Below are 23,785 nucleotides of genomic sequence, written 5' to 3' on the forward strand. Positions count from 1 at the left end.
AATGTGTCCCTGCATTGTACCATGAAAGAAAGAAGCTTGACATAAGTGAAGTAGATAATTTGTTTTGCAGGACATATTGGCTCCCAAACGTGTCTCACGTACAACCACATCTGGTGGACTGACCTACCGTATACAATGGGCTCACCTCTACTTTGCAGATATGGCAAGAAGGACAGATCCCACTTCAGATTCCCTTCTTTGAGAATGTGAGAGCCCATGCACCAGCTAAATTCATTTTTATTGCACAACCATGCAATGCTAAAGTTAAAAATGGTGGGCTGAACTACCGTATGTACAATGGGCCTCTCTTCTACTTTGCAAACAGGACAATAACAAGGACAGACTCCCACACCAGATTCCCATTCTGAGAATGTGAGAGCCCATGCACCAGCTAAATTCATTTTTACTGCACAACCATGCAATGCTAAAGTTAAAAATGGTCCTAGGCATGGTGGTCTGTCTTTTACGGGAGATCATAAGAACAAGTTCGAGGATGATTTGAAGTATGGTTACACATATAATAACCTTTAAAATGCATCTGCATGACGGATGATTTAACAAAAGATTAGCACCAACATAATAAAATTTTATGTTTTGCCTTTATTTACCAACATATGGTCATCCTTCATCCAACACTTGCTCTGGGCATCACTTGGAACAACTCACCTAGGGAAAAGCAGCCAACCTCCAACAAGGTGGTGTCTTTTGGGGCTGGGTCCAGGGTGCTTGCCTTTGGACAATGGCGATCATGTTGGGGTAGCGGAATTCTTTCAACCATGATTACGATTCAGAGGACCATCATATGCTCACACATAATGTATAATCATGAATGTGAAGAAGGCTGTCCTAAGCTTCAACAAAACGCTTCACCAAGCGAGTACAGTCCATGTGTTACCCCCCCCCCCCCATCCACAGTAAACACATGGGTTAGACCACCACTTGCAAGGGTCTTGAAAATTGATTTTAGCAATCATTTGTTTTTCCTTTCTTTTTTCTTTTTTCATTATTTTCTCCTTGATTCCAGCTATCAGTAATACAATATAGAGCAGCTAGGATTAAGAACTGGGTAGAAAATTGAAAGTTTGTTTCATGCAATTCAGACAATCAGAGTTTTAAGTTACTCCCAACTCCTGAACTAGTAAAACAGTTGAGAAGTCAATTCCTGTATTCTATACTCACATCCCCTTTGATAACCCCTTCACAAGCTCAGCAGCAGCTTTTCCTGCAGTTTTCTTTTGCAGGAACAGGCCCATCACAAAAATATGGCCATCTTTTAAACACATGATCCTATTGCAGTTCTCCAGAGTCTTTATGGGGCTACATGGGAATGTCCCCACCAAAATGTTACAACATAAATCAACACAAGTGAGAACGTCGATGGATTTTTTCCAATCCCAAGTAATTTAAATGCAACCAGTCATCACTTGGATGTGAGCAAGTAAGGCTGGGGTAAAGTCATGCAGCATCAAGTTGAGACAGGTGGTTGCTGTTCCGGTTCGGCATTGCCTGGCCTCCAAAATGTTTCCTCCCCCACATCCATCAGGGAAATGCCCTTGGCAGTCAACTCTTCCCTAATCCGATCACTCTTCGAGTAATCCTTGCTTTTCCTTGCTAATGTTCTCTCTTCGATCAATCGCAACACGTCATCTTCTGTCATTCCTGCTCTCTTCAATGCCTTACTTTTCAACTGCTGTAAAACCTGTCCATAAAGTTCATCCAAGTAATGTACTTTCCTCCTCAAATGTCATATGAACATACTGAATCTCCTCACCTCAGAAAAAGTTGACGAGGATAGCAGTCCCAGAGTATTCAGAACTTCCTTGATTTCTCTCTCTAATTCTGTGAGAGACTGAATCATTAATAACAGCCGTTGCTTCTGTTGCTTCTTCTGACAAACATTTAAACAACAAATCACTTCTGTTATTTTCTCGACATTAGGAGTGAAATTAGTTCAGTATGGTTTTGGACAAAACTGATGAATGAACTGAAATAATTGGTCTGAAAATTTACAGTGTCCAAACCAGAGACTGCCGATTCAATAAAAACTGAAAAGTCCGTTGAAATAATCGGTTCAGTTAATTATCAGTTTCAAATATTTAACTGTTTCATAATTAATGATGTGTGGGTGCTGCAAATTAGCAAAGTCAAGGCCCAAAGTTAGCCCAAGCCCACATGCAGTGGAACAGGGTGGGCAGGTCAATTAACCCATCAAAAGGGCCAGAGAAAATTTTTTAGTGGGCCTACTCTGAGCATACAAGAAGAGAGGGAAGAGTCATTTTTATAGGTGAAGGGAAACATTCCCGCTCACAAAATAATCCATGTGGAACAAGAGTAGCAAGACTCAAGTGCATTGAAATGCACAGTAGGCAGTAGATGGCTGCTGTTGCGTGTGAGGATTCGTGCCAGGCCTGCTGGCTGAAAATTATTTCCCACATCGATTAGGAAGAAAGAAGAGAGGCTCCTGCCCTTTTACAAAACATGTACACAAGGTCTTCAAAGTATTTTCTACGAAAAAAGAAGGGCACCCCCGGCCACAAGGCTCCCCACTTTACGAGGGTAGAGGGAGGGTTGTAAGTGTAGAGCCTTACCCCTGCTTTTTATGCAGAGGCTGCTTACTTGGACTTGAACTCGTCTCCAACCGGTCACAAAGGAGCAACCTTACCATTGATCCAAAGCCCGTCCTCATGCTATGGAAAAGGAATGTAGTGGTAGAACATTTAATTAATACAAATCTGTTTTTATATATTAATTAATAAAGATAAAATATAAAATGTAAATTACAAAATTCAGAAAATATACATACAAAATTACTTAGAACATGTTTTTTATTTAATATTAATAATATGAAATTTTGAATAATTGAGTTTTACTTCTGTTATTTTGGTTCCTTTGGTTCAGTTTACACTTGAAAGTTGAAACCAAAACCAAAGCCTGATTTTTAAAAATCTAATAGCTGAAACTGAAAACTGTAGCCGAAGAACTAAACCGAATGGAGAAACAGTTCAGTTTTAGGTTGGTTTTTGGTTCAATAGTATTTGTACACCTACACAACACAACACTCACATGCACAGATAGAGGCAAAGATCTTAAAGGTAATTCCCAATGCATACCTTTATTGTTTTCAATGAACTGTTTATGAGCTTCAGGGCATCTATAAGAGCACCAGTTAGTACAGGTCGAGTAAGCAAGTCATCCGACATATTAGTCTGGAATTCACTACGTAGCTTATTGATACATTCTCTGGCAGCAGGAGTAATCTGAACTGCACTGCCATTTGCTTCCATGTTACCCTTGAGGCTTTGTTCCCAAAGTGTAGATAGAGCATCCTCACAATCCCACAAGGTCTAGCAAGCACAAAACAGCTTGATGTAATATCCAAGAGCAAAGAATATAGGTGCACGGGGTCCCATGGTTACTTTCATTACACAACAAAGATGAAATATAAATATTTGGATAACCATTTCACTTCTTGGACTAATCAAGAGGATAACCACTAGATCACACCTAACACAGAATTTTTCAGAAATCTCAGGAAAACAACAAATACACTGACCCAATCCAACAGCTAGTGGGAAATCATCGGACAGTTGCTCCTTTTATCCAGCTGAGAGCTAAAACTGAAAGCTGGCTTAATTGATTCTAAAATACACACTACATATTGGGGTGCAAATGCAGTCAAATGTCCAGAGTTCAGTAGTAGGCATGCCCATTTACCAGTTAAGGATCCAAGGTAAGCTTATTTATCCACAGAGATAATCAAGGGACGAAAAATCAGTACCCCTCCTAAAGAAAATTTTTGAAGGATGAATGTGCATTATACCTGATATATATAAAAAACAGCACCTGATGCATATTCCAGAAGGGAGATTGAGTAATTGATAGGAGACCGGTAGTGTGCACTCAACAAGAAGTGTCTCAAAGCCAGTGGATGGTACAATTCAGTAATCTGCAAGGAAATGAAAGGATAATAATAGTCACAGATCCCCAAATGAAAATCCAACACACAATCTCACAAGGTAACAAACAGAAACATTCATAATTATATTGGTGCAATCTTTACCTCACGAATTGTGAAAAAATTCCCCAGTGACTTGGACATTTTCTCATTGTTGTTAGTAACATGACCATTGTGCATCCAATAACTCACATTACATTCTTGGCACGCTGCACAGCTCTGGGCTATCTCATTTTCATGATGAGGAAAGATCAAATCAATTCCACCACCATGAATATCAAACGAGAACGTCAGATAATGAGCACTCATTGCACTGCACTCTATGTGCCATCCAGGTCTTCCAGGACCCCATGGGCTTTCCCAACTTGGCTCACCAGGTTTTGCAGCCTGCAACAATTGGAAGTTACATGAAATCAACCATTGAAATTGATTATGGATGCAAAAGCAAAAGTGGAGTTATTCACACCTTCCATAATGCAAAATCTGCAGGGTTTCGCTTTCTTGAATCAACAGCAACCCGTTCTCCAGCTCTATTATCTTCCACCTTCCGTCGAGATAACCGACCATAATTTGGAAATTTATCAACAGCGAAGTACACATCCCCGTCAACAGCATATGCACAGTCATTGTTTATAATCTGGCAGGAAATAAAAAGTTCAAAGAATTGATATTAAAAATAAAATGAAAATAGAAAATGGAAAGTAGATTTACCATGCAAGAAGCCACAACACCAATGTTTTAAAAGACTCAATCGAGGCTCACCTCATGGGGAGGCATGTCTCAGAAGCCTTGAGGCTTAGTCTAAAATACCAAATCCCAAAAATGCCAATGTATTGCACACTAAGGCTTATGCCTTGGTACAGAAGGCACACCTTTTAAGCCTCTTTAGTAGAGGCTTATGCATTTTGAACTACATGCATATATGAAAGTAATGTAGTAAATGAGTTAATCTCTAAAACTCTTGAACCTCATGCATATATGAAAATAATGTCACAAATGAATTAATCTCTAAAACTCTTGAACCTCGACCTTTCTAAAAAATTGAGTGTCGCATCTTAGGTCTTGAAAATACTTTGACCTTCATAATGTTAGATGTATATTGGCATGATTTACTCAATGAACTCAAGTTAGTATATTTTGTAGAATAGCCAACAAGTAGTTTACAAATTATATGTGATTTTTAACATTTTACTTGTATTTTCTTAATTTTTTCTTTATATTTACATCTGCTTATCTAGAAATAAGTTCTCAGAAGGCTTATGCCTTAACGCCTTAAGGCTTACACCCGACCTCTCAAAGGTCAAAATTTAAAACACCTTGTCTTATGCCCTCACCTTTTAAAACATTGACCACACATAACACAAATGATATATGATGCAAAATGCAACAAAATATGAGTCATTTATGTATAATTTGGCCCAAAAAGAACAGAGTGATGCATCAGCACTATAGAAACATAATGAGCATTATTTCTCAAAACAAACACCAACAGAAAAGACTCCCAACTCTGAAACTGCAAATATAGGGTCTATGGCACCATACTTGCTTAGTAAATGATAGATCAGGCATTTTGTAGTTTCACAGATCACTGTTTTCCCATATGGCCCAGGAACATACCATGACAGCTTCAATAGCAGGCCCTACAGCCTCACCATTTTCCAAGGCAGCAAGTTTAGCTAAGTAAAACTCCTTTATATCATCAAAGACTAAAAACTTTAATGTGTTTTTTATTAGGCCCCAAATAGTGCAAATCAATAGTGGACAAAAATGTCTTTTTATCTTTTCAAAAATCAGACAAAACATTCTTTAAGAAAATTAAGTTCAAAAAGATGTACATAAAATTGTAGTAAGTTTATTTCAGACCAATTAAGTTTTGCATTAGAAAAATTGTGTACATGACTTTGATTCGCATCCTGTACCAATTGAAAATGACTTTAGTTTTGTTGCAAACATAAAATGCCTTGTATATCGCCCCAAATACATAGAGATAATAATTTATGGTCATTGAGGGGGAAAAAAGGTGAAATTTGAAACAACTAAACAATTAATTTCCAAAAATTGCACACAAAAGCGCACACACAAGTAAATTATACAGTAACATAACATTAGTTGGAGGCATGGTTGTTAAAATCACAACTTGAGTCATAGAATCGTATGATTCAATGATTCAAATTCACCCCCACAATCCAACTCCTAAGGAAAATCGCATTGCTATAGAATCATAGCAGAATTGTTGGAATTGTAGAATCGAAATCGTAAGTAGAATCGTTACCATCCTACAATGATGCTTGGATTGGGTTTTTTCTCTCTCTGGCGAACGCCTCAGCAGCCAGCAAAGTCAGCACTCTTCAGCCTTCAACCAATTACTACGTATGCTTTTTTTCTTTTTTTCTTTTTTTTTATCAAAAAAAAATTACTAGGTATGCTTGAGCATTGAAAAGAAAGAACCATTCATTCAGCATAATCAGCATTCAGAAGTGAGCTACAGCCAACTACAACTACTGAGCTCTGGTTTTTCTCCTTCCTCTTGTTTTTTCACTTGAGTAATTGTTTATCTTTTTCTTCAAGAAAGAATCAGCAATCTCTTTAAGTATTTAACTTCATTGAAATTTTCTCTTTTTGATTGATGATTGGTTTGATTAGTCTTAAGAATTGTCATAAAATTCCATATACATTTATTTTAAATATTTCTATTTAAACTGAAATTAGAATCTTACAATTCTCGATCCTATTCTACAATCCGATCCTGCAGACCTCCAACGATCCTATGTAGAATCCCAATTCTGACAACCTTGGGTGGAGGTCAAAAAGGACCAATAAATACAACACTAACAAAACAATCTTGTGCAAAATCAGTCAAGAGAAAAAAAAAAACGCCAAGCATAATTACACTTTGAGTAGGATATTTTTGCACACCCATGATTAAGGGTGATTAGAGGCCTTTAAATTGGGAGGGAGGAGGTTCAAGGTGTCTCATCTCTAGTTCACTGGCAACGCCAAGCTATTCCTTGAGGATAATGTCGTGAGTTTCCAAAAGGCCATTATGGTGTTGAAAATTTGATTGTCCAAGAGTGGGATAGCAGGCATTAATCTATGGACGGTAGGATTTAGAGGGCGTTCAAGTCTTTAGTAGGGTGCGTTTCCTTGGAAAGGCCACTTTCCTATCTTCATCTTCTGCTTGGTGGCAACCCTAGTAACAGCTGTTTGGGAGTTATGATTGAAAGGGCAGATAGGTTGGAGGAGTGGAAGATGGCATACTTATTTCTTGGAGGTCAGATCACACTCATTAGTACCTCCCTCTCCAACATCCAAATTTATTTCTTCTCATTTTTTCAAGTGCCCACGAATGTCACCAGGATTCTTGTGAAGTTGATGCAAGATTTTCTATGCTCAGGTACAGGGGAGAACAAGAGAGATCACCTCATTAGGGAGAGAGATAGGAGACCTAAATCTAAAGGGGGACTGGGGCTTGGTGATGTGATTTCCAGAAACATCTCTTTTTAATGGCTAAATGGATGAGGTGGTTTCCCCTTCGAGGTTAACTCTGAAAGACGTACCCATTCGGTAGGTTCTCTAACTGTTGCAATATTTCAACAAATATTTTAGAATTTTAATAGAAATACTATTCACTGATTTGCGCATGTTTTGAACAGGTGAGAAAATGAGAAATTTTCTAGAATTATAAGGCTAAATCATTGTTTTTGCTTTTAAATTGCAGTAACTATAATCAAAACATTTCATAATAAAAAAAATATAGTCAAAACATACCAGCTGCTACATGTTAGGAATAGAAAGGACTTGGTGCATATTTCACCGTGATACCATTTAGGGTCCATGCTCAATGATAATAACTGATTTTAGAAACCTTCATAATATTCATAACTGTCTTGTGAAAAAGTATTTTGAGTCGCAGTACAGGCATTTCTACAATTTTAAAATGACGGAGAAAATAAAGAAAGATGTCCAATCCAACATATATAAAAGATAATGGAAGCAGTATAGCAAGTACCAAACCTGACTAATCATATCCCTGATCTGATCCATGTGCTCAGACACACGTGGCTGATGAATAGGGGGAAGGCACTGAAGATCATCCATGTCATTAAGAAATTCTTGGCAAAATCGACTGCTTAAACTCAATGGATCCTCCCCAAGTTCATTTGCCCTACGAATTATCTGACAAAAACCTAGATATTAGCAGTCATTGTGTAACTATTTTAAATTAAAAGCATAGATAAAATTGTTCATGTTGGTTATCTACAACATTTCAGGATATTAAAAAATATAATTGTAAATGATGACTTATTAAGTTTAAAGATCAGAATATATGCTTCATAAATTAGAATGTTTTTGTCAAACCCAAAGCTGGATCATTTTCATTGACACGGAACACATTTTAAGCCACAATTTGATTTTTGCATCCAAAACATAAAATAATACATGGAAATTCATGGGACCTACAACTGAATATAAAACTGAACCTTAATTGTCAAGTTAAAATTCAATAATAATGAATGTGGAATGAAAACTGCAGAAATTAACAGAAGTTTATAAACTTAAGAGACATGCACATAGCAGCAAGCTATCCCAACAGCTTCTCTCAATTGCCTTCCCAAGGAAATTGCAAGTGATATCAATGAACAAAGTATTGTGTTTTGCACTATCAAAGCCCTTTGTGCGTGCATGCATCACTTAAATTGTTTAAAAGTTCAACACTTCAACTATGAAATGAGAAAAGGGTGGACCCTAGATCAGACAGAGCAATAGTGAGAGCAGGAACACAAAAGCAGCTCACACAAAAATAAAAATAAAAATAAAAATAAATAAGAAAAAAGAGCAGAAGCTCCTGGAAAGCATTGTGTATGTATTTGCCTCACAGTAGTCAAAGTTGCACCTAGGCACGAAGTGCATAAAGGCGATGAGCCTCATAGAAGTCAAAGTCACACCTAGGCACGAATTGCACGGGGGTGATGAGCCAATGGGGCTAGCATCTCACACGGTAGAGGTGTGGTGAGGCACGCCTCGTGTATTTTTTTTCCCCTATATTTTTTTCCCTCCTTTTATCCCATTTGTGCCTGATATAAAAAAAAAAAATTAAAAGAAGTGGGGAGCTCTCTTACAATCTAACCGCTCACCACTCTCAGGATTCTCAATAGACAGAACGAGCCGTGATCAAAGGCAAAATCTAGATTACAAGATAGTCAATTGGAGAGTGTAATGCATTACTGTGAGAATTTTTGTGTATTTTTATTTAAAAAAACACACAAGAGGGGAAAAATATACGATGGTGATCATGCATTTCCAAGGACGAAAAACAAAGTAGCAGAAAGGGGGGGAAAAGAAATGAGCAGAAAATATACTTTTCAGGGAATGAAAAGGCAGAAGAAAGGGAATAATCAGCAAACACTGATCATCTTTTGCTCAGGAAAAAAACCACAGCACCTAAAAAACAACAAAAGGTAGAACAGAAAAAATGAATGAAACCAGAAACCAGAAAGAAAGCAGCGTGTTTTGGTGCTAAATATAATAATAATATTTTTTTTTTTTTTTTTAAAAGGAGTGATTAAATAGTACAGATCTTGAGCAGCAGCCGCAGCAGAAAAAGGAAGAGAAAAATATAAAGAAGAGAGAAAGCTGATCAACCATGAGGAGGAAGAAGAAGACAACTGATTGAGGCACACCTCAAATGGCATCGCACCTCATGGTGTTGGGGGGGAGCACCTCACTGCACCTCTGCCAGATCACATCTCCTTGACCTGGCGCGCAGGGGGGGGTATTGTTATCACCTCGCTGTGCCTCACACCTAGGTGCACCTTCAACAACCATGAAGCAACCTTACAGCTAGGTTGCAATGAGGCAACCACAGACCCATGAAAAATGTACCACTGTACCTCACGTCATGTCAGGGGAGTTCAGCCTAAGTTTCCCAAACAAAAGAGAGAGGTGTCCAAGAAAAATATCAGAATAGTGATATGGTTGCAACTAAGTGTAATATCAAACCAAAAATCTTACCAAACAAACCACAATGGGCTGCTTTTGTTTCATTTTTTTTTTTTTTTTGAATCATACACTGCAACAAGCATGTCCACGCAGTGTTTGTGTGTGTGCACATATACATAAACATATTGAGATAGGAGTAACAGAACTCTAAACAGGATTTGTTGTAAAATAGAGTAAGAGACCAAAAGGAGAGGGCTAAGAGATCAAAACACTCAACCAAGGGCTATCTTGAGGAATCCAAGTCCAGGGAAGATAAGAAAGAACATAACCTTCTGGAATGTTCATTTAAAAAGCTCTGGACTACCTCATTACATCAATTAGGAAATGTCATATAGCATAGAAGCATAATAAAAATGCAAAACCTAGCCCTCAAAATAGGTTCAATCTCAATCATCCAAGATAACTTAAAGAAAAGAACTGAAATGACATAAAAGCCCATAAAAATAACTCTGCTACAGCAATGTGAGCAGTAGCATGATCAGTGTTGCACTACAGTGATGCTATTGTTCCAAAGAGTAGCTAAGGAGAAAATTCAGACTTCGGCTCCTGCATCAATTCCTCCAGCATGAAAAGACTTGGCTCTGACAAGAAAACTTGGATGTATTGATCATAAATGCCTAGATCAATTGACTTCAATTCTACTTTGGATTCCCAAGTACTTTCTGTAGGAGGTTCACCCAAACCACTTGGTAATACATCTTTGACATGGATTCCATCTTCAGTGCTTGGTAATACATCTTTGACATGGATTCCATCTTCAGTGTTGCATTTAAATGCTGCTACAGGGCCCAAAAGTAATTTGAGGAGAAAATTCAGACTTCTGCTCCTGCATCAACTCCTCCAGGGTGAAGAGAAAACTTGCACTCACAAGAAAAATTGGATATATTGATCATAGATGGCTCAATCAATAGCTACAGGTTTTCTTGGAATATCCAAATGCTTTCTGTGGGAGGTTTACCCAACTGCTAGACAAGAAATCTCCAATGTCGATTCCCTCTTTAATAACATACTTCTTTCATGTCAAGCACATCTTTATCTGCTTCTCTTTTCTCCTTGGGCAATTTCTTAACCAAATCTTCATCTTTAGGCCGTTCATAGTCTATCAAACTCACAAAATAAAACATATCAACGACATTGAATAAGGATTGATTTTAAGATCACCTGGTAAGTCCACCACATAAAAGTGTTTGAACCAATCTCTTTTAGAATCTTGCCTGGACCAATCATCCAAGATTGAATTTTAGAGTCTTGGATGAGTTCCATGGAAAGTCCTCAAATTTAGTAGGTGACTTTCCTCCTGTGTCAGTGCCTCTATTAGAAGGTTCAGAAGGTGCATCAACTTTTCACAATAATGGGATGGGTAAGGAGAAGCAAGCATAGTATTTTGCCTCCCAGTCTGTCCTATGAAGGAGGATAAATGAAGGATATTGCAGCTCAATAAATGCTAATTAAGATGGGCTTGAGATTGTCTGATACTGGAGGACAAGAAATTTGAAAAGAGTTAGGGGGAAAGGATCAACATGAATTAGATAATTTAATGTTCATGGAAAGGGATCAATAAAGTGGGATTTTTGATTTAGATTGTTAGGTTCCTTTTCATTTTTTTGCTTCTTTTTTATTTTTGGAGGATTTTTTGTCCTCCCTTAAATTTTATTTTTTTCTCTCTTTTGCTATCCAAAGAAAGAAAACTTTATAATAATTCTCTTTCAAAAATATCTCTTTCTGCAAATGCACCAAGACCAGATCACCTTCAACAAATTCCTTAGATCTTTGATATTGTCCTGTTATTAAGTCCATTGCAGGCTTTAATGGCAACGCATACCTCATCATGAATCCTCCATACATGTTCATCAAAATCTTCAGCATCATCAATAACTCAAGCTTCTTGTGGAAATGGAACAAGATCCAATGCATGTTGAGGTTTTTGCCCATACACTTCAGAATGTGTCTTCTCAGCGCTCCAATTTAGTGAAAACTGTTATAGGTAAATTCAGCATGAGAAAGAATCATATCCCACATCCTCACATCGTCCCCAACTATGCATTCCAATTAATTTCCAAGGTTCCAATTTATTACCTCAGTGACCATCTGCTTGCAGATGGCAAGTACTACAGTGTCACTGTTGTCCCTAACTTCCTCCACAAAGGCACAAAGTCCTCCAAAAATGCCCTATTAACTTTTTGTCCCAGTCAGACACTTGAAGTAGGAACTCCATGTAATTGAACAGCTCCTCTGAAAAGTAATCCAATCACATAGAATGCATCAACTGTGCAAGAACAATGAATTATATGTGGAATCTTGGAGAGACAATCCAACACAACAAATACGGAATCTTTGATCCTTTTTCTTCAGAAGTCCAAGAATAAAATCCATGCTCAAATGCACCTGAGAAGAAGCAATTGGTAAAGGTGCACAGCCTGTTGGCAAACTCTACATCTCTTCACAAACCTTTCAACATAACTGGTTATCTGTGGTCAATAATGATAATATATCACCATGGAAAAAGATTTGCTAGCTAAAAGCATCTCCCCAAGCCACCACTATGCAGCTCTCAAATGTCTGCTCCCATAAGGATCCTTTTGGTGAGCATGGCTGCGTACACAAAATAAGTAACCATCATGAACAACAAAAGGGGTGTCTGATTAAGGGATCCCCCAATCCTTAATCACATGGCTGCAAAAAGGATCATTATGGTACTGATTCTTCAACTACAACAGTCCCACCACTCTTGTGTGCAGTCATCAATAACAAGGCTCATCAACTAGCTGCATCACCCACCTTGTTCACCTCTCCAAACTGATGTTCCAATGTGAATGAAAATTGTAGAAGGAATTCCATCTAGCATGCTTGGGACTCTGCTTTCTTTGTGAATTATACCGACAGGCTTCATGGTCAGAGCATATTACAAAATCTTGATATAAGCAATAATGCAGCCAATGATCTAAATCTCAAACCAGAATAAGCCACAGACCTATTGTTACTTAGCTTCAGACAACTTTTCATTGAAAAAACACCATTTGTCGGCCTTCTCGGCTGAGAAGAGCTCATATTCCAACATGAGATGCATCACATTGTACAATAAAGCTTATTAAAATCCAGCAGTACAGGACAGGTGCTTCAGTCATGGCTATCTTGATCTTGTTGAATGTTATTTCTGCATAAATGTGCTCCCTCAAGGTATTCTGTAAGAGGACTCATAACTGAGCAAAAATTACAAAGAAAACTCGAAAAAAGGAGCTAATCCAAGAAATCTACAAATATCTCCCATGGTTTGTGGTGTAGGCCACAAATAAATCCAAGCAACTTCATACACAAGCCACAAACTCAAGTAAACTACCACAGAATCTCCAAAACAAAAGACCATGCAACCCCAAAAACAACATCTTAGAAATCTCCCTTTCGTGGAGAGAAAAAAGAAGAATATTTTCTTCTATGGCAAGAAAATTCAAAAGTTCTGAACATGATATAGAAGTTAGAGAAAAAATGAGTTAGGTGCAATAAAGGCTACAAAGTCATAAAGACCCTTTAGAGTTCTTATCCCAAAGTAAAATGTAAAAGTTAGTCATGATGTGTCAAAACAGTGACATCACACAATATAACATCATACTAAGTTGGATCACATAATACACTGCTGCGTGTGTCGTACAACACATACGCCTAGGTGATACAGTGATACACTAACATGCTACAACTCTTTTTTTACTGTCAATCAATGTGTATCATGTATTTTACAATACTAGCAACACAACGGCTAGCTATTAGGTTGACTCAGTATTAATTAAGAGGGCTTATGGCTTCGATAGTTCATGACAAGTGGGAATGGTCACCATGGGAGTGATCCAATTGGTAGTCCTAGATTAGAAGATGGGTTTGATGACACTAGGTTGTGGGTATAGCTGCAATTGGAATTCTGGAAAACGGATGCCAGTGAATATGGGAGCTCAGGCTGCAGTGTGCATTTTTGTCTGTGGATCCTTCCTCAATGCATTGTGATTAGGTTTGCAAGAACAACAATGTTAATAGGTCTAGGTGTTTGGTTGACTTCACACAACAAGGAGGTGCACGTGGTTCTTTGCAGCAATGGATTCTTTTACCTCCTACGCCTTATTCCCATTACTTGCAGCAATGAGGTCTTTTTTTTTCCTTTTGGAGGTAAATAAATGAAAAAGGATGAATTTTGTATTGAAGGGCAGTTTGTGGGCTCGTGGAGTTTGATGATGAAGGAAGAAATTATACTTTTTGTTATTGTTGATTGATGGCAGTGGCTGCAGGTAAGATTACAACCAAAGGTGCAGAAAGATTGGGGCTATTAGGTGGAGAGGTAGGATGAAGAATGATAGTCATGTGACTCATGTGGACAGTGGAGAATTACGGTTTGCTCTAAGTACCAGATGGAATTCAAACTTTAGGACAAGAAAGAGAAATAGAAAAGAAAGAATAGACGAGAGAAGACAAAATAGTAGTAAGCAAAACACAGAGAGGGATCAAACATGGGAGAGCAAGGGAAACAAGGGAAATAAGGTTTTTGATATAATCAATTTTCAATCAATTATGCCAATTCATTATATGAATAAGCCTATAGTTATAGGAAAATAAAAAACCCTAAAAATTAAGTTACCAAAATTTATTAACTAACCTCAAAAATATAAAAATCCAAATATATATATATATATATATATGCATGAAAAGACCTAAAATGACTAAACTTTCTAAAATATAAAAATTTCCTTAAGTTGAAACAAAAGTTAATCCCTAAACCAAGGAATAGAATAAAATGTCTAAACTTATCCATAGGCGCCATGGGCTGTCCCCCATGGACTGGTCATGAGGAGAAACTAAGAAAGAGAGGGCAATATGATTATTGAATTAGACAGAATACAGGACAACTTCAGAACCAGAGGATTTCGAAGCTGAGTAACATTAAGTCTGGCATTTCATAGCCTCCAGCAGCCCAGCTAGTAGAGATCAGATATTTTCTTCTTGCAAATAGTCAAAGTGCTAAGACGGACATAGGCCCTAATCATCTAAATTATCTAGTAAAACAAAAATGACGCATCAGGAACAGTCGGGATAGCCAGAAGAGCAGAGGACAAATCCTCATGTCACCAGTTCAAATCTGGTTCCTGGCACAAACATTCAAGCAAAATCATTCAAGCCAGTTAGAATACAATATCTGCAGTGATCCAAAAAGCAGAGCAAAAACATTCTATTTTTTTGTGACGGGAAAACATTTGGCAAGTGTATTTTTCATTTTGTACTCCTGTGCTTGGAGATTCCTGCCCACCCTTTGTGGTAGTCCGGAACAATTTCCCAAGGCCAAGGCTGCTTCAAGAGTTGGTTTGGTCATAGCATTCTAAAGCTTATATTCCCAAAGCAAACATTCATGGCGTTAGTTGTTCTTGTAATCTTTTTTTATTTCCCACGTTACAAGAGGAGATAAAAGAATCTTTCTACTCTCAATTATCAATACTTAATTTCTTCGGCATTTAATAAGTGGAAGTGTGTCTTGTGCAACAATCGACTCCAATTATGATTGATAGATGAAAGATAGTGCTTCTCCTTCTCGCTCTGCATCTTTCATAAGGTTTTTCAATTTTATTTGATACAATATCAGTGCTTCAGAATTCTAAAACAAAAAATTCAAACACGTAAATAGATAGCAAAGTACTGCGCAACTGCGTTTGTCAGGCAGCTGCCTAAGACACAAGAAGACAATACTGCACATATAGCAGACATACCAAATATATGCATATGAACCTAAAGCAAAGTTAAACCCTTGTTTTTAAAATAAAAGAAGCCTGTAAACTTTCAATAAATCATTGAAATAACTCTTCTCTGACAATGCAGCTCGTTCATAATCAAACTCCATACCTTGTCATCAACATCAGTGAAATTACGCACATAGTTAACCTCATAGCCCAAGTGCAGTAAGTATCTACACAATTTCAATAAGGATAAGTCAATGTATAATGCATACTTCATTCTGAAAAACATAAATGCAAGCTTCACAGCATAAAAAGCTCCATTTCCCCTTGAAATCATTAATCTAGTCCTTTGGGGGAGGCATTTCATTTGTGGCATAAAATATAGTCACATGGAATAACATTCCACCAATCACACTCCTGGGACGGGATGTAAGATTAATGGGAATGCGCATAGTAGGCCCATGTCAATGTTTAGTTTAACATAGAATCCACTTTTCAAGAAGATGACCATTATATCCTTGACATGTGTTATAAAAAATATATGACAAATAATAATATTTTCAATAAAAAAACCTACTAAGAATTGTACCTAATTAAATCCACGTTTTACTACCTTCAACAATCATAAATTTAAAAAATTCAACACTTAGTAATCCAATTAACCAAAAATTTGGGGGCAATATGATCTCCAAATTTTAGCCCTTATATGACATTACTATAAAATAATAACATTACTTTCATTTTTAAAAAATTTATTAAATATAATAATGTGCAATAACTCTATATTTGGGGGAATTGAATCAATTGATGCCCAACTAGCTAAAATAGTGAGGTCAATTTGCTCTTGAAATTAAGATTTCCATGAAACTTACCCATGAAGTGGGAGGGAATGGGTGCCCATGTTTTGTGAGAATCCTTCATTCCCACAAATGTTATGATGCATGCCACCAGATTCTGATGGCCAAACAAACATGAGAATGATATGTCATGGGAATCATTCCCAGGTATGTTCTAAGATGCCGCAAACCAAATGCCCCCTATGTGAACAAATTGAAGTGATCCAACAAATGCTCAAACACAAATGCACTAAGCTACCATAATATACATCCATTAGGCTAAACTAAGCTTAACTTCATTTGAGTCTGAGCTAAGATAAGCTCAAGAAGAGTTTCAAACCCAAGCTTGACTCCAAGATGACCTTGGCCATAGCTTAGAACCTAAAAATCATTTTAAGAAAAGTCTAGCCTACACATGGCTTACTTGACCAATTAGTTCAAAAATATATATTAGGCATGCAATAAAACTAGGGTTATAAACAGCTTATCTTAGCTATGTTATAACCAGACTCAAAATCTGAACAAGCAAACTCAAGGCCAATTTGGAGTTAGCTTTGTTAACAAGACAAAACCAAAATGCCCAAGCTTGGAACAACAAAGTCTGAATTTTGAAGATGGAGTTGGGGCTCTTCCACAGCCTTGACCAATAACCCCCAACACTGCTTTTATCCTCCACTGGGCTTTTAGTGCCACTTCAGATCATCGTATTTCATATAAATTTGAGATGACTTTATCCAAGTTTTCTGGAAGACCTAACATTGAAAAGAACCCAATTTTGCAATCAAGGAGCTACTTTTCAACATCTTACAACTTACAATTCATGCATGGGGTTTTAGTGTTTGCACCAGGAACAATATCAGATTTCAAAATGATGGTTATCCATCGAACTATACTCTCTCTCACCAAGATCTCGTTATTCTACTGTAATCATTATCAATAAAAATTTGTTCCTAAATGGCAAAAACCGGTCTTTTCAATTATTATCAAGGCTCATACAATATTCCCAGCTCACTTCCCTCATTCTGATCCAAATTCGTAGTATATTGCATATACAACTTTGAAAATTCTTCTTCATTTCAAAAACAACGTTACCCGATCCTCATTCTCTCTTCTTATTTTGTTCATACACAGAGAGTTCATTCATTTTGATAATTGCTTAAAAAGTGTCTAGTAAAACTAAATTATACCCAAAAAAAAAAAAGATTTCTCCTCGACCAGAATCAGCGATCAAATAAACAAATACTTACATTGAACTAACCAGACGTTGGAGAATTCGGAAACCCACTAATCCCAACAAATTCATTGAGATAGCCACAAAACGACAGACAACATCGAAAATTAAGGAAAATTGAAATAAAGAATAAAAATTACCTATAGAGGACGTCAAAGGAGACAGCGGCACGAGCGTGGCCGAGATGGCTGAGATCGTAGGCAGTGACGCCGCAGACGTACATGCCGACCTTGCCTGGCACTTTGGGCTTGAAGATCTCCTTCTGCTGGGTCATTGTATTGTACACCCGAAACTCCGCGGTCGCCATTTCAATCCTCGGAGCTATTCTCTCTCTATCCCAGCTGCAGTCAAACAGATACAAACACCCTAACCCTAATCCGGAATCGCACCAGAGAGCCCCCGGGAAGAAATCGCCGTGAGGTCAGTTAGACGTAAATGCGGAGCTTAAAGAAACGGGGTCTCTTCAGCCTGAGCTCGAAACCGATGATGGAAGATTTTTTTTTTTTTTTTTTTTTCCTTCCAGTCCCAGGGAAAAATTGCAGAAGTCTCCCATAAAGTTTTCGTATTAACACTTAAATCCATTGAACTTCCATAAAGTACACTTTTCCCCAGAGTGTGAACTTTGTAATTTATGTAATAAGTCTAATTAATATGCATACAAAACACAAAACAAATAATTAAAATGTCGATGAATTGATTTTTTTTCCTTTTATTTAAGTTGCCTTATGACTGTATAATAATGTTAGTTTTGTAGATAATTGTATTTACATTCAATATTCATTCGTGAATATTGTGAAATAAACTTGTTTTCTTTCCTTTTTTATAATATTTTTTTCTTAAATTTTTATGCAGTTAAAAGTATCTTGAGTATAAATTCAAACATATAATTGACCATTATTAGTATTTTTTTTGGTTATTTTTAGAAGCTCTGATTTTTTTTTCTTAAGCCAATGAGATTATCATCATAACAAAAGTTTATCGATGGTCAAACCACTTTACGAACAACCATTTAATTTTTATATATACCTGCAAAAGGCACAAATCTTAAAGAGATATATGTATTTTTTTGATAAAACATAACATAAAAGAGGTTCTTAAAAATTACACTTTCATTTTTTTACATAAAAGACGCTAACTTCTTCTGAAGTTTCTTAAAAAGACAATGACTTTATCTAAGATTTCAAAAATTTTAGAGGCATTCCCTGAGATTTTAATGGGTCCTCCCTTGAGATTTGTCAAAAAGACACAAATCTCTCCTTATATTTTGCAAAAAGAAAATTTTTTTAAGGGAGGTTTATGTTTTTTTGCCAAACTTCATGAGAGATGTATGGCATTTTTAAAACCTCAGATGAAGTCTATGGCATTTTTGAAACCTTAGAGGACGTCTCTATCTTTTTACCAAACATCAAAGAAGGTGAGTGTCTTTTACCCTATTTTTTTAATTATTATGTATTTATTTTTGCTCTTGAAAATGGTACCACTAAAAGTTGGTCAGGCAAACTGGATCGATCACGACCTTGACCACTTGTGAGAGGGAAAAAAAAAAGACTTAAGAGGACTGGGGGTATACCCTACAAGATTATTTTGATGCCTTAGTTAGGAAAAAAATGAACGATTGAATGTGGCAAGTGGCAATAGTATGAAGTCAATAAAAGTGAGATGACTTACCCCCTTCCTAGAACAACACTTTTATAGGCATGTGAGTTTCCCTCGGTTATGATGTGTATATATAGTTTTCATATGGAAATCCTAAGATGAGCCTTTCTTCGACGAAAAAGATTCATTTTTTGTTCCTCGTGAGTTGTGCTTATAAGATGAGCATTGGGCCTTATGAATAGAACTCTGGTGAGTAGTACTCACCTCTTCATGCATCATGAACAAAGCTTATTAGATTGGTGTCGGGCCACATGAGTAGAGCTTATCAGTTGGGTCAATTCTTGGGAGAGCAAGACTCACCTCTTCATGCTTCATGAGCAGTACTCATTAGATGGGTATTGGGCCTTCTGAGCAAAACTCATCAATTGGGCTTTGTCTCAGTGAATAGGGCTCACCTCTTTGTGTCTCACTAGTGGTACTCATTAGATGGATGTTGGGCCTTATGAGCAAAGACCACTATATTTGACTTTGTTGCACTATATGTTAACCCAAGTTCCAAATTCCTCTCCAAGAATTTGCTCTACAAACGAATATATGGATATGAACTAGAAAATGGAAAGACTTTACAAGTTATATGATTCATCACCACTTTGTGAAAAATTGGTAGGTATGATTATGTTAAATACTTGTGATTCAATAGGTGAAATAGTATCTCTCTAAAAAAATACATGTTTTTTTAAGTGACATAGAAAAGAAAATATTTTCTTGTGAATGAACTATATATTAAGGAATTGTCCAGAAGTAAAATCATAATTATTGATAGGGGTTATTTCTACATAGGAAAAAAATGGAATCTTTTGGTATAATATAAGCAAAAGTAATGTAGATTATTTAATAATTGAAATCGATTTGCTTTACAAAAATAAGATATTAATGGACTTCTATGAATTTGTTTCACGGGATTTAGCCATTTGTCTTGATCATGGAATATCATTGAAAAATTAGAATTTGTGTTATCAAAGGATTTCATACAATTATTTCTATCCATATCTGGAAACTAACTATGATACAAAATTGTCGTTGTTCACATATGACATTTTGTTTGTGATGAGAGAGTCTAGCTCCATGGAATATTGTGTAAGAGTCATGGGAAATATGTGGTGTTATGTACGCTTGGCTAATAGCATAAAGGAGCCACAATTTATGACTTTGTTCCTTATTTAAAAAAAAAAAAAACACACACACACACACTGGGGAGCCTACTCAACTTGGCAACAATAGGAAGAAAAGAGGCCAACTTGGAACAAGCCCAAACCACTCATTAATAAAAAGGATTAATCAACTCGAATGACTTTGTCAACTTACGGGTTGGCTCAGCAGCTTAGCAGCAATGGCTAGGTGTCACGGTCCCAAATTGGATGTGTATTAGGGAGATCTTGGGCTTATGAGGATGGTTTTAGGTTTCAACTATATAAGCGCTTTTTTATAGGACAAACTTATGAGACCAGTGGGTCAAAGCGAACAATATCTCATTCGAGTTGGGTCCAAGACTGTTATATTTGGTATTAGAGTCACCCTAAGAGTACTATCATGTGAGTGGATCCACCCTAGGGCTACTATCATGTGAGTAAATCCTACACAGAGATGTAAGCCACTATGACAAGAACGTTAGACATCAAACGGGAGAATCTATCATTGTCTCACATCAAATGTGTATTAGGGAGATCACTATAACAAGGACGTTAGAGATTGGGCGGGAGAGCTTGTCATAGCCTCACATTGGATATATATATATAGTAGGGAGATTTTGGGCTTATAAGGAGGGTTTGAGTTCCAACTATGTGAAATGTCTTTTATAAGACAAACCCATGAGGCCAATAGACCAAAGCGAATAATACCTCACTAGAGTTGAGTCCAAGACTGTTATACCTAGTCAAGTCCTGAGTTTGTGAAGTGTAAACAATTCTAGAAAGGTCATAACTTGCGTTGGAACATTTTTTTAGCAGTGTAAATGCTATGTTTTGACTCCAAAAAAAGTCATGACTTGCATCAACTAGCCATGAAAAAGTGGTTCTTGAATAAGATAGGAAAAAAGTTTACAAATCTAAAATATTCCAAAGTTTGAAATTAATTTGAAAACTCAATACTAGATTGGAGATAATTAATGGAGAATAGAACAATATTCAAAGCAAAGGAATCCAAGAGACACCTTAGAATTAAAAAAAAAATGTAATATAAGATTTAGCTAAGGAGGAAAATGAGTGGATATAACCCCTTAAGGTCCATAACTCCCTATAAATTAAACAACTAGCATTAAACACCAAGAATTATATATTGTAAGTTATATAAGGGAACACAATTGGGAAGACAAGGGACTTGACAAACACTTAACTCCTTATAAATTAAACACCTAGTATTAAACACCAAGAAGTTATATATATAAAGTTATATAAGGGTACTCAATTGGGAAGGCAAGGGACTTGACAAACACTTAACTCCCTATAAATTAAACACCTAGCATTAAACACCAAGAAGTTATATATAAGGGGACTCAATTGGGAAGGCAAGGGACTTGACAAACACTTCTTTACAAATAAACACTTCTTTACATTTGTTGTCTTTGACTTAAAATCGAAGAGATCCTTGGGGGTGTACCTTGGGCCCTACATGCCCTTTCTTGATCTCTTTTCAAGGAATCAAGGTTTTAACAAGTTTTGATAGCAACAATTAATAATAATAATAATAATAATAATAATAATAATAATAATAATAATAATAATAATAATAATAATAATAATAATTTTTTAAAAAATAACATGTAGAAATAAAATTATAGACCTAGAAGTACCTAGATAATAAATTTTAAATTTATTTAAAAATTTTGAAAACTCATTGATTGATAATTAAGTAAACATAAAATAATAATTCTAAAGGTTTTACATAGCAAATCATAACTTAAAAATTACAATTAATTTATTAATATTTTCATTAGAAGAAGTCATTGAGATTTCTTTTACAATATTTTAGTTTTGGTGTATTCCCAAAATGGTGGTGAATTGAGAATTTAAAATTTATTCCTCCTAGGTTAAATCGGATTAGCAGTATTACGCGACCTAGGGTCTGTCTATGCAATTATAAACCCAATCATTCACAATAGAAAAATATAAACATTCGTGTGCTGAAATTTAAAATACAGAAATAAAAAGCACGCACAAGAAATATTATCGGGGTTCGGCCAACTGTGCCAACGTTCTCGCCTCTAACTCGCAAATCCGAGGATTCCACTAAAGCCTCACTTCACGGGTGGAGAGGCACCACTTATAATCATGTCAATTCAATGGGTTGACCTCAACCAACACGCCTTACTAGGATGGCGCACCTAACTTTCCTAAGCGGGTCTAAGCTAGTCCGGGACTATTTAACAAGACTAGTCTCCCTCTTCAGACCCGTGCCTAGAATACAACAAATTTACAAAATAAATTTTGTATACAATTTCAGTGTTTCTCCAACAAGTAAATTTGTACCACTACACACAGTCACTAAACAATTGTAACGACCTGCTTAATTAAGTAATGTTTTTTTTTTAATACTATGAAAATCTACATGCTTTGATACCCTGCTGAGTTAAGCCCATCCATAAACCTAAACAGCAAGAAGCAGAAACTGAATAAACATAACCATAAACCATTATATACAATACAAAACCAATACCAGAGTAATACTGTGTTCCCCAAAATATACACATATATCTGTTTTCCCAAAAATTCCCTCAACTATACGGGGATATACAAAAACACTCCCAAAAACATACCCACTCTTTGGTAGGGCACTACTGAAGCCCCTCTATTTGCGAGTCTAGTCTGCTCGCCTACCAGGATCACCTGAAAAATATATCAATACTAGGATGAGCCAATGCTCAGTAAGGAGAAATATGCTATTACTAGTGTGTGGCAAATGAGCTACTATATATATATATATATATATATATATATATATCATGAAATCTGTTTTCAGATACACATGAATAACTGAGTACAAAAGTACAGTACAAATAATAGAATACCACCCTTTTTTCTGCTTAACATGACAGTATTATGGTTATAATTCAAATACTTCTAGTGTACATAAGTATAGTCCCTATAACTATAAATCCGTACGTATGTAATAGTAACTCAAACTGTTCCCTGTGGCTATCTGTGTGTCATGACTTGCCCCCCTCATGACAGGGTTGTGCGGTCCGTATGCTGGATTTGCCCTGGCTAGCCAACTAAGAATAAATCACTAAATTCCGTCAGTTAACCTGTTCACCTCAACCCATATTTGGATGGGGAGCCTAACCTCTTCAAGGGCCTAGGTGGTCGACCTTACCACGTATTATCTGAATAGGTGGTTACACTAAATAAGTAACATAGTATCTGTAACAACGGTACCGTGCTCTGTAGCTGCAAGTCCAACAGGGTAT

The 23,785-nt window shown here is 36.5% G+C and overlaps 1 protein-coding gene across 2 annotated transcripts; it reads right to left on the reverse strand.

Moving 5' to 3' along the window:
• Positions 1 to 1,067: 1,067 nt before the first annotated feature.
• On the reverse strand, positions 1,068 to 18,294 carry LOC131153064 (cysteine--tRNA ligase 2, cytoplasmic-like). Of its 2 annotated transcripts, none has more exons than XM_058105096.1 (9): positions 17,868 to 18,294; positions 15,827 to 15,890; positions 7,970 to 8,131; positions 4,422 to 4,592; positions 4,061 to 4,342; positions 3,821 to 3,946; positions 3,111 to 3,344; positions 1,772 to 1,888; positions 1,068 to 1,699 (listed from the first exon to the last, which is right to left on the reverse strand). In XM_058105096.1, exons 1-9 carry the CDS (start codon positions 18,032 to 18,034, stop codon positions 1,466 to 1,468), a joined length of 1,557 nt encoding a protein of 518 aa, XP_057961079.1. In that variant the 5' UTR covers positions 18,035 to 18,294; the 3' UTR covers positions 1,068 to 1,465. The 2 variants fall into 2 exon arrangements, with proteins under 2 accessions (XP_057961079.1, XP_057961080.1); XM_058105097.1 differs by having other exon boundaries at positions 1,772 to 1,885; positions 17,868 to 18,278.
• Between the last annotated feature and the right edge of the window lie 5,491 nt (positions 18,295 to 23,785).

The sequence above is a fragment of the Malania oleifera genome, chromosome 4, assembly GCF_029873635.1.
Source record: "Malania oleifera isolate guangnan ecotype guangnan chromosome 4, ASM2987363v1, whole genome shotgun sequence".
Taxonomy (NCBI): Eukaryota; Viridiplantae; Streptophyta; class Magnoliopsida; order Santalales; family Ximeniaceae; genus Malania; species Malania oleifera.